Here is a 12,570-nt window from a genome sequence, read left to right as displayed (position 1 = left end):
AGCCGAGATGTCTGTAAGGCTTCACTCAGCATCATGCAGAAGAACTATTGATACATGACATTTAGCAAAAGAGAGCAATAGATGCCAGGCCACTGAGCTTAGTTGAGGCAAAATATTGAGGGAAGTAGGAGAGGCAGGGAACCTCTAAAGTGTGATATTGTTAGATGGTGGAACAGTTTCAAAGCCAGTCCAATTATTTTAGTATTAATTAAAGTCCAGTTAAGCCCAAGGGATTATTAACATGTTCTAAAATACTTCTAAAGACTTTTAAAGCTTTTTTTTTTTTTTTTTTTTTTAATATTAGCAAATACTAAACTTGCTCTGCAGGAATAATATACTCCCTCCCCATTGCATTCTGTGATCCTTCTCACCAAGGATTTGAGTTAAAAACGTCCTCTTTTTCTGCATGTGCTGTTTATCTACTAGTCAGAAAAATTGTAGCATATTTTGATTGGTTTTTATGGCCACCTCCTTCTTCCTAGAAATAGTCCTGTACAGCATGTAGCGTTAGTGAGAAAAACAAATCACGTGCAATGAAAGGCACACTTTGCTTTGCCCTCCTCCTTATTTTCTGATTTCCTGGATAAAATCCAGCAGGGAACTGCCTCCAAAGTCTATTTATGAACTCATGTTTACTTTTATGTATATGTAGTCTTTACTATATGTGAACACTATGTACTGACCCAAGGAACTCAGAACTGTTGTGAACGCCAAGAAATTCAGTTCATAACAGTAGTCTGAGTTTGATACTATTTTGTGTATTTTATATTTTTAAAAAACCCAGAAGCTGGGCTGTGCAGCAGAGCACAGAAAACCTGTGATAGTGCCAGCCACAATGGAAGTTTCCAAACTTCCTGACGCACCCCTCTGATGTAGGATTGTTTTTCCTCTCCTGTTGTTTTCACTTCAGAAATCTGATCTTGTGACACAAGGTCTGTCCTCTCCATATTACAAACATACCCATGTTTCCCAAAATGACCTACACTTGCTCCCTAAAAGGCTGTTGCTAGCAAATCCCTTTAAAAAAACTATGAAGACTACATAGAAGACGATACATTTTTTTCTGCAGTTAATTATGTGCATGTGAGCCTTTACAAGTTGACTTCATGAAGGGTTTGAAAGAATCATAGCAAACCTGTCTATATTCTTTCTTCCCAGATGGACAGAGAAAAATGGAAAAGCCACACACGTATTTTAATACACTGGCGCTTTAATGCAGGCTTGTTATCACTCTTTCAAACCTGTCATGAAGCCATATATTGAAATCTGATGTACACATTACTCTGCCGGTACTCTGGATGGTAATTTATATACAAGTACTTAGATATCAGTACTGACTCAAAGCAGCTTCCATATGTGGCAAAATTTAATCTGCTCCAAATAAATTGCATTCTGATGGTAGGCTTACCACAAATCAATGGGCAGGGGGATGGGAAGCAACATCTGCAGTAAAAAATAGCTATGATACCCACAGGGAAGACCTCTGAGTAAAATCCTACAAGCAAACAAAGCGAGTAAACAGAGAATGAAAGGCCCAGCTGATTTTTAAAGGTCAGCCACAGATGTGACCATTACCTCCCACTTGCTGCTGCGACATTTATGCCTCGCTACAGAGGCAGCTGCCTTGGGCAAATGAACAAAGGCTTCAATTCACAACACAAAACACTCGTGCAGCTTTTCAGCGTGCAGCACCCACTTTTGTGCCTGTCATCTCCCTAACCCCATCCCCACTCCTGAAACTCCTGCCTAGATTTACACAGAAAATAAATGGAATCAGAGAAATGCTCCTTTCCAAAGTTCGCCATAAGCGTCTATAAAGTATTTGTTTGTGACCTATGGCAAATTTTCCTAGCCAGTGAAAACACACACTGCCTGTGCCCGGTGTTATTTAGAGAGCAGGCAGCAGCACAGCAGCTGTAGCAGTTTATATTCCTGCACACTTCTCCTGCTGCAGAGCCTGGAGATCCAGCATGTGTCACAAACCCCATTTCTCAAGCTTGTAAACAGGACCGCTCAGGGTTTAGCTCTGCTGCCCTACCTGTTTGACCAGAATGTGTCTGAACTAAGCCAAGAGCTCCTTAATAGCTCCTGTATTTTTTCCTTCCTGAGGGTCCTCTGTGAGCATGACTAAGCATGGATGTGGTGTCTCAGCATGAAAACCAATGGGACAGGCATCAGCTTGGTCTGTTCTCTATTTATCATGCAAAACCCAAAGCTTCCAGATTCTTCATGGGTGCAAACCCCAGATTCTGACAAATCTACTCTCAACTTCTGTGCCTCTTGCTTAACAATGAGGGTCCAAACAACCCAAAGCTTGTCACAAGACTAAGCCCAACATGCAGGGGCATGTATGGTGCAGATACCACAGTTGTGCAGCTCCACTTTCTGCCCTGAACTGTGAGGAGGAGGTGGTCATATTAACCCTCCTCTGGTGAAAGACATGTATGGCCTTCCTTGGTGGTCCAGCGGAGAGCCAACAGCACCCATTTCCAGGCCTGATGGCCAGGCTGCCCCATAAAGGAGAGGGCTGGGAGGCCCCTGGGTCTGGAAAGGCTGAAGTCATGAAGGAGAGTGTGATCATCGGGTGATGTGGAGACATCACCTCATGAAACATCTTTTGGTAGCCTGGGGTAGTTCCTAAGAGGAACACTCCCAGGTGCGGTGTTAACTGCAGTCATTAAAATATCTGCCAAACGCCAGCAGCAGGCGTGGTGGTGGGGCCACCACTCCAGCCAATGGAGGTGGTGGTCAAACACGCTCCTCCAGCTGAATGGTTTGGTGGAGATGAGGAAATGGCCTTTATCAACCGTCAGTTGATGTGTCAGAAGATTTTAGATAAACAGCTGATAATTTTCACTATGACTAACACGGCGTTTAGAAATGGGAGGAGCTCGGCAGAAAGAATTCAGACCTGGCCTAAGGCAGCTGTATGCATGTATTTCAAAGACCTATGCTAGAGTCTCATGTGTTAACCCAGTGCTGAGACATACTCAACAAGGCATCTGGCAAAATAATTTAACTGCCATGTAATGCTCCTTCTGCCTTTGCTCAAATTCACTTTCAAATGTGGTCAGCAAAGCAACACGCCTGGGCTCTGCTGCAGACTGCTGCTGTCCAACAGTTCCTCTTCTCCCACTGATGCTTAGCAAGAAGATTGGAGCTCCAGAGCAGGAATGCCATGGATGCTGGATTGTTAAAAAGCATTCAGCATAAGTCTAGATTTTTAAAATAATTTACAAACTTTAGGTAGTGCAAAATGCAGCTATCTGTACCTTCAGCAGTGACAGGGCAAGGGAGAACATTGTGCACATGCTGCAGGAGCTGCCCTGGATCCCAGGCTGACCCCAGAGCAATGCAGCCTGTGAGGGCTGGGCAAGGAGGCTCTGAGCTGCTTGGGATTTTCCCACCCCACACCTGTGCCTCCCTCTCCATGAGATGCCTTTGGACTCCAGAGCTACCAAAATGCTAGAGCATTATGGCGCCTCTGACTTGAAAGCAATGATGCAGGCCAAGTTTGAGTGAGGTGACGAAGCAAAACTGTTTTCTTTTTGGGCCTCATCCACTTCATATGAGAAAGCTTGACTATGCTTTTCATGCTGCAAAGCACTTAAACTCCGCTGTGCTGATTTGCATGTGCTGTAGTCCTCCCCTATGACCTGCTACAGACCAGCAGCTCTATTTTGGTAGCCTTTGTGTAGAAAGTAAATGTAGACAGGAATTCTTTGGCTTGGTGGGATAAAACATCAGGTCATTTGACTAGGAACTCACTACTGCAGTTTCTGACAAAGGTCTCTGCAGTTACATTTCATTTACCATATTTACGGATGTCCCAAGTTTCATCTGACTCCAGTTACATCTCTCCACAGAAACTTAATGTTGTCAGTCAAATCTGACTATTCTAGATACAAGGAAGCAGTTTTCTTTATGACATTTAGAAAGGTAATTTGGTCATATGCTGAATTTAGGTATGTCATCTTATCTTAAAAGAAAGTGGCCTTCCTTTTATTTGTTGCTTAAAAGATGTTCAGTAGTAGAGACTGCATCTCCTCATCAAAGGTACTGGCTCTGGGCCTCTGTGGAAGAACAGATCAGCTGCTCTGCACTAGTCACCCACACCACAGAGAAAATGTTTTATAAATCACCTCTGGGCATCAGAGGTGGGTCTTATAATTGTTTTTTAAAATCAGGTGCTCCTCAAGGGAAGAAATAGGATGTTTCTATCTGGTGTTGGCAGCAATGGAGCACACACAGTGTGTACTTAACTACATTAAGAGGCATGATTACTGTAGGAACCAGATTTAAATTACTGAGTAATGCAGAAATGAGTAACTTTGTTTACAATACCTGTTGCATCAGTGTGATGAGTTAAACACCAGTCAGGTGATGTCGTGAGACTGAGTCGGAAGTTTGAGGCAGAAGAGCCACTTAAATCACTCAGCCCATCCCTTGGCTACTCTGCCATGATTCCCTACAGCTCTCTTCTGCACTATTTTCTTAGTCAGATTCAAAACATTTCATATAACAGGGTTTCAGCCACCAATGTCTGAATTTTTTTCCCTGTGAGATTTAATTGCTAGGAAAGAACTCCTGAAAATGCAGCCTCATCCTGCTGTGTCACTCCATCAAAGTACAATAGAATACAAGGCTGGAATACTCACAGATCATCCAGTCCAATTCTGTGCCTACAGGCAAATTCAACTACAATTAAAACATTTCTGACAAATGTGTTTTCAGCCTGCTCTGGAAGATCTCAGCCTCTTCTGGAAAGCCATGCCAGAGCTTGCCTGCTCCCGGTATTATGAAGTTTTCCTAATGCTTAAATGTTTCCTGTTGCATTTCACGCTCACTGCATCTCCATATCTTTCCCAAGGAGACATGGATTACAGTTACCACCTTTTCATTCTTTCCTTGCGATATTTTAATACATTTTGCACTCCAGTAAGAGTATGAAATATGGACTAATCTGTTCTGTAGATATTATACTGTAATACCTGTTATCTCTGAATCCTCTCCTGTTTTACTCCAACTTCTGTCAGCTATAAGAAATCTCTTAATTCTTAAATGCTTCATAATTAGCTTGGAAAAGTACAGCTTGGCTTAATGCTGCCAGACTGGCCAAGATAGGGTCATAAAGCCTTTCTTTAGGAGTTAAAAGGCAAATTTTGCTTTGCACCAAAAGTTGCAATTCTCTTACGAATTTTATTAATGAATTTACTCTGGCAACTTAGGAGGATATTATTCCTGTTAGATACAAGGAGAATTGAGCAACAAGGCTTGTGATATGTTCACACTCCTGGAAGGAAGAAAGGTGGGGTAGCTCCGTGGACGCCTGGATCTCTTGGCTATGCTGGTGCTAGTGAACGAAACAGTGGCAGTGACCATCATCTGGTTTTGATGCTACCTGGAGTGATCTCGTCACCTCCAGGCTATGAAGCTCCTTCAGCCCTCAATGTTCAAAATTCAGATGCCTGTTCAAATGCTCTGTGCTCATTCCCAAGCTGAGAGCTGCCAGCTGGCCGGGCTGCAGACATGCCAGGCGCTGTTCTTCCAGCGTCAGGGCACAGACCAGAGTGTCCCCGTGCCTCCCCCTGTGCCTTGACTCTGTTTAGTTTTCTTGTACAGGAATAGCCCTTGGGTCCTATTTCACTAATTTAAGTGCCAGGTCATCTTTTCCCTACGTTAGCTTTGTTCTCTAAGGTCAGCAGGGTGACTGCAGAGACTGGCACAGCTGAAGAAAAGATTTTATGCATTCTGTCTGCTTTAAAATATATTTTACTTATGTCAGTTTGCATTTCCAAGCCTACTAAACAGTAAAGGCAGACAGTGGATTTATAACAGTCACTCTAAACAATGGACAAAATATCATTCAGTAAATGCTAAATTTTTCCATTAATAGCAGGACTGAATGAAAACTCCTTAGGGTTGTTTTTCAAATGCAAGCAGGACCAGAGATGAGACAACTCTAAAGATCAAATTCTTAGCTGCAACATTAACTGTACTTTTAAACTGCTGGCAGGGATCCTGGAGAGTCGCGTGGTTGTTACACCAGCATACAAAGAATGTTTTACAGGACTGTCTCACTGTTTTCCAGAGGAACTGAATGCAGAGGCAACAGCACTATTGTACAATTACCAACTCTGTTGCGACACACTGTTGACTTTTCTGCTAATGACATGTACTGTTTTCCTGTGGCAGTTCCTATTATTGTGTTCAGAGATTTATTTATTTAATCGTGGATGTGATTTGTCAGGAACTTGGTTTTTAAGAAAGAAATAAAATGAAAGAGAGAGGGAAAGAGGGAATAAAAGTGACAGAAAGGAAAGGAAAGAAAAGGAAAGGAAAGGAAAGGAAAGGAAGGAAGGAAGGAAGGAAGGAAGGAAGGAAGGAAGGAAGGAAAGAAGGAGGAAAGGAAGGAAAGAAGGAAAGAGAGAAAGAGAGATAAAGAGAAAGAGAGAGAGAAAGGAAGAGAGGGAGGAAGGAAGGAAGAGAGGAAGGAAGGAAGGAAAGAAAGAAAGAAAGATAGAAAGAAAGAAAGATAGAAAGAAAGAAAGAAAGAGAAAAAGAAAAAGAGAGGGCCAGTCTAATATTTTCATTACTATAGATATTCAAAAAGAAATGTACTCATATGAGGTGTTTTACAGCAGGATGGACTCCAGATCAGACTGCAAATGTTGGGGAAAGAGGAGGAAGGGATGAATTAATATAGGAAAACCTTGGTTCATTCTGCCAACATATTCCTGATGTTTGGGAGTCAGAAGGTGTCACCTCCTAGTGTACTGCCTGCCAGTGCAGCTGCTCCCTCCAGCTCATCCCCAAAGCAGCTATTCTTGACCCAGCAGTGTGCATAGGTGGTGGATTGGAACCTAACTAGTTGTTGTTTTGCACAGCTGATTTCCCTTGGGAAATCTGGAGGCTACAGCCAAACTGTGGGGTGGGCATTTTCCAGGGAATGAACCCAGTTGTTCCTCAAACACTGCATCTAGACAGCACATCTGGGTTTCCTTCTTACATGCCCAAGACATGGATGGGGCTGGCACCTCTCCCTGGGAGGTGGAAGTGCTCCTGGAATTCAAAAAGTGACAAAGACTGAAGAGAGACACACATCCCAGACCATGTAAAATGGGATGAAACTTGCCCCAGCAAAATACAGAACACATATACCATATGTATTTACATGCACCAGAAATACAAACATAAAGTATATAAACACTGTGAATTTTATCTGATATTTCATGTTCTAAATATTTAATGTTATCCCTGAGCAGCCAATTGCTATGATCTCTTCAAGCCACCACCTTGGTCAACAAAGCAGCAAGATGCATTTTAGCCCCAAACAGGCACATGCAACAGAAAAATGTAATTATATGAAACCTAGCATTTGCATAAAACACACATTTGTATTTCAATTAATAATTTAGCCTGTAGCGGTATTTCTGATCATTTAATCATTGATGCTGGTATTTTTGTTCTGCTTCTGAAAATAGAAAGGATAGACTTGTTAAAACAATGGGCCATATGGAAAGAGATCTGTTTCTAATTCTGATGCTAGACTTCCTTTGTAATATAGAGTAAGTGATCTAATCAGGGTGTATATCAGTTTCTTCATTTGGAAATTGGAATTAATAATATCTCCTAGCCCATAAGGTTGTTGAGAGATTTGGTAAATTGTGTTTGAATAGCGTGGTGCAATCCCTAATGGAATGCTCAAGTGTAAGGTATTATGGTGAATAGAGAAGGGCTACATGCCAGACCTCTACTGTCCTCTCTTGATGGTGCCACCCCAATCTTGCTTTTCATGTGACCCACATGAAATGTTATTCTAATTATACATATAACAGAGTGTGTGAGTGAGTGTAATGAACATTAATGAAACCCTTAAGAACTGCACCTCCCAGAACTGGGTGAATTGATTTCTGTAATGCTTGTTTTTCTATATCTGATTCCATCTTATTTGTTATTGTTTCATTAGCTGTATTTAAATGAGAGTTCAGAAAAGGCATCATTTCTTGCCTTTTCTATTTGCTCAGTAAGATTCCACAGAATGTGCTGGGTGCCATATAACGTGAGGATAAAGAATAGAATGAGGTTGTTTCTTTTCCAGTAAGTATTTGTGCTAATAAAAAATTTTGAGATTTGAATATGAGGGAATATGAATGTTTTCAGAACGCACATCACCAGCAAACCTGGCTATATTTGAATGTTAACTTTTCTACACACCAAAAAGAAATCTTTCAAATTATTTGTTCATATCATCATATTTGTCAATTCTGCAGAATTAGTCCTCTCAGTGTAAAATTTCACTATGGAATAAGAAGTAAAAAATGCAGTACAGAATTTCTCTTCAATAGCTTTTGCTTTTATTTTAAACGTGAATCCCATCATCTCCAGCAAAACTGGGAGCTTACCCTTTTGACTAGGTATTAATCTATTTCAACATGTCTTGCTACTCTGGCTTCTTTAAAAATGAAGTCACCATACCTCTGTGTATTCAGAAAGAGGTTGTGATAGTGTGTGCCACCTCACCTTCATGGCTGACTCTGAAAGTGCAGCCACTCTGCTGAGGCTCCTGTGATCCCTGTCACCAGGGGATGACTCAGGGATTAAAGTCCTGGCTCTGATACACAGCCCCTGAACTCCAGGTTGCTCCAAAGGGGCTGAATTTTGCTCTTGTCCTACAAAATTCCTTCTCCTGTCCTGCTGGGTATTAGAGGCCGGTACAATGAACAGATCTAGGGATGCTGCCATAAGAAAAGATTTTTTTACCTAGGATGGGATTACAGGTCTACCTCCATCCTTTGCAATGGACATCCCCATCCTGCAAAAGAATAAACAGAGCTTGTTGTTGTCCGTGTGTCTTCAGAACTCACAGGGATCCCCTGCTCCCGAGCTCTCTCTGGCTGATGATACAGACCCTACTAGCAGAGGGCTAAATCCTTCTGCCAAAACTGTGAAAACTGAGATGGTGGAAAGAAAGAATCAAGAACAGCTCTCAATACAGATAACAAGTGAGGATGACACAAGGGCAATGTGGCTTGCAAAGGAATCACAGGAGAGGAAGCCATAATTGAGGCCTGGATACATTAAGTTCTGTTCATAGTTAATTAACTGTATTATTCCTCATTATTCTTTGTTTCTTTCAGATACCATTGATGAAAGATCCTGGTTGGATTCGAAATGTCTGGACTCGCAACCTAAACGTAGGAATTTAAGTGTTTATTTGCTTTTTATCTCCAGTGCCTTAAGCCAGGCCCAGCTTGAAGCCTGGTGAGGCTTTGGGAAAACAGGATAAGGCAGTGGTTAACTCTTGTCCACATTCTGGTACCCAGCGCAGCATGTCCAAGTGTCACCCTTTGGACACTGTTACCATAAGTCCACTAAGGCATTATTATTGTTTTGAAAGACTGTGTGGCTCTGTGAAACTGGTGGCCCTCACATGTGTCAGATACTAGTAGGTTACAAACAGAAACAGCACAAAAATTTGGAAATTAGGCACTTGACCTGGGCAATAAGAACAGAATCAGGAAAGCTGTGGCAAATGTGAAATGTGAGACGTCCCAAGCCAGGGAAAACGTGCCCAGATGCCCCTGCTGATGCTCTCCTGGAAGGCAGAAAGCACATCTCTGAGGCGCTGGTCTTGGGACACAGCCATGAACTGGACAGAAGAACCACTCAGGAGGAGCAAAGAGAGAGGGAGAACAGCACTTCCCACCCCAGTTACGGAGCTGCAGCTGCTGAACGGTTGGTGAAGGAGGGAAAAGAGGCAAACCTGGGAAACCACCTGATGATTTCCTAAGTGACTCTGGACTGTATTACCTACTCTTACAGTGATGGTGGGGCAGCGTAATTAGGGACTGACATGTTTGAAATCACAGGAAGGACCACAGCACTTCTACCCAGCACCAAGCAGTGCCACACAGACACATTCGCTTAGCTGAACAGAAGACGTATTATCCTGGATGAAGTAAGTTGGCATAGCTACACTGCTATCTCACGTGGATCCCACTTGTGTTTCCATACAACCTACATGGTGCAGTGTGGGATATACTCTATAGCTTACAGAGGAACCTTTCTGATCCAGGAGTCTATAGTGACTTGCATGTAGCTCCTCAGCTGGTTGGTAGAGCCTGGCAGCTTTAAAGCTTGGGTTCAGCAGATACAGCTCAAGAGTTCCATGAAGGTATGTCAGCTTTTACAAACTGGCAATCCAACCTTTACGATGAATTTGATACTAGCAATGCCATCTAAAGTGGACAGGTGGATAAGTCAAACAGGCAGTCTGAAATGTGGGTGAGGTTGGTTGCTGTTGGCAGGGTTTTGTTTGGACAGCTATTTCAGCAGCCGACCTATGCAGACAGAAAGGTATCATCTGGCAATTCAAAATGCCAGTAAAGTAAACAGGGAGGGAGCTCCAATTAGCAAAGGATAACATTAAATCTGAAAATTAAATGAATGTAAAGCAATACTATGGATGTAATTTTTCCTTTCCAAACTTGAGGAGCATTCAGATCTACATTCAGGCGGGATTCTGAACTTTACAAGACCATCTTCTGGGTAACCAAAACATGTCATGTGAACTTGTGCTGTAACTTTGAAAGAACTGAGGATAATGTATTCTCGCAGTAAGATTATACTTTAAGAAGAATCAGTTTATGTTTTATTTTCACAAAATTTGGAATTCATTTTTATATATCAACAGTATGCTGTTTGTCCCAGATTACTCATAATAGAGTACAGAAAAGTATGAAGGAGGAGGAAGAATTTTGCAACATGGATGTGCTATATTTAAAATGTGCTACATAGAAGGGAGATCATGTGAAATTAGCAAACCACTAATACCAAAAAAATCCTGAAGTTGTTGCAAACAAAAGACATGTTTGCACTAAGGTGTGCTTACACCTGTGCAGACATGTCAGCAGTATGAAACGGAAAGTAAGAAAACCCTATCAAACTGTATCTGTCACAGGAAGCAGAATTACTCAGGATAAATTACATCTGACCTGGACAAAGCAGATGAGCAATTAGCATGATCCCAGCCCCACGCAAGCACCATGCAAAACAAGCCGGGTGAATGAGCTGGGCTGTCACTGAGGGCTGCAGGGGAGGGACATCTGATATCAGCAGGATGACCGCACAGGGAGGCTTGTTTGTGCCCAAATTGCAGTGTGGGGGTGGGCATGGGGAAGAACAGGGTGTCTGAAGTGTTCAGATCAGAAGCAGACATGTACGTTGACATGACTCTGAGCTACCTGTGGGTATGGTTTTGCTTTTTATTCTATTAAATAGAATAATTTTACGTATTTTCTGACCGGGCCTTTGTTCTCTTCCTGTACTATGGCAGAGCCTGATACAAAGCTCTACCTGCTTGCCTGTTCTTAGTCTTGCTTTAAAAAAAAAAAATTCCACCTGTTTGAAAAAAATGAGCAAGACCCTTTGCTTGTGTAATACAGATTTCACTGGCTCGAATGGGATTATGTTGCTTTGTGTGAACTGAGCATCAGGCCTGATACTTTTCAGGATGTAAACTCGCTGGGATGGGAATTCTCTTTGCACATGATACACTGAACACAATGTCGCTGACGAGTGAATAATAGTAAAACAAGCTTATGTTGCTTTTTTGGGCAGAAGCTGCTAGGTTTGAGAGACTGTTCATGGTATGCAGATTTGTCTGCAGTAGATAAACTGTACAGTAAACTGTAACGAGGGTAGCAGGATGGGGGTGAAGTCTCTGATGAATTCTCAGATTTGCATAATGGAATACGTAAAGCACACAGCCTGCCAGGACAAAGGCTTTCTTCCCCAGAACATGCTAGACCTAACAAAACGGATTCCACTAATTTCATTGAAGTAAATGATTTCCACAGACTTATGCAAAATGCTTCTAAGAAACACCTCTGCCAAATCTATGGAAAAAAGATAACTTATTTTCACAGTGTGCTCGTTCTTGAATGCAGACATTTTGTTGAAATATGTCTGAAACATAAAACAAAGTTCTTGTATGTATGTGCAAGGGATTGCAAGCTTTTTTTCAAATTGTGAACAGAAATATATGGATCCTCATTGGATTTTATGTAAGTGCAGAGTCTAGAGAATAATACATAGAGCAGGCAGAGTTGATTACCCATTTGTTTACAGTATTTTAATACTGGACTAACTAAATGCTTTCAAATTTCTTAGTTCAACATTGAGTTATATTTCCTTAATGGATCATTGCTTCCTGAGAACGGTTCAAATACATCATACCTTCTGGCTAGATTACGTATCCATAATAACCCCACTTTAAGATAAATGTTTCACGTGCAAAAACTTTTGTGCATTTTCTGCTTCAAGACTCTTAAATTTCAGTCTTTGTTCAAATATTAATATTCAAATGCTGAAATTTCCCATTGGGGTAAAATTCCAATTTTTGCTCTGCTTTAAACACAACAGCAAAAATCAGAAAAAGGCAATACCTCCTGTCAATCTACAGGATGCATTTCCTCCATTAAATAGTTCATTTTCCAAACTGGCTGATATATTGTTGTCACAGCAAATCTAAACCTACTTTTCCAAATAATTATTTTTAGACTGGAG

The 12,570-nt window shown here is 41.6% G+C and overlaps 1 protein-coding gene across 5 annotated transcripts in view; it reads left to right on the top strand.

The window, feature by feature from the left end:
* Positions 1-12,570, top strand: part of LPIN1 (lipin 1) — an 82,083-nt gene that overhangs the window by 13,573 nt on the left and 55,940 nt on the right. For 4 of the 5 annotated variants that reach the window (XR_010471111.1, XM_005506845.3, XM_065055905.1 and 1 more), the window contains exon 2: positions 9,141-9,197. Coding sequence is in view for 3 of the 5 variants with exons in the window: in XM_005506845.3 (XP_005506902.3) it covers positions 9,141-9,197 (57 nt within the window). In the remaining 2 variants the exon portion in view is untranslated. Of the gene's footprint in view, positions 1-9,140; positions 9,198-9,771; positions 9,962-12,570 lie in introns of those variants that run through there. The other variant, XM_065055900.1, reaches the window with a different exon arrangement.

Source organism: Columba livia, chromosome 3, assembly GCF_036013475.1.
Source record: "Columba livia isolate bColLiv1 breed racing homer chromosome 3, bColLiv1.pat.W.v2, whole genome shotgun sequence".
Classification (NCBI taxonomy): domain Eukaryota; kingdom Metazoa; phylum Chordata; class Aves; order Columbiformes; family Columbidae; genus Columba; species Columba livia.
This window is presented reverse-complemented; position numbering and strand designations above follow the sequence as displayed.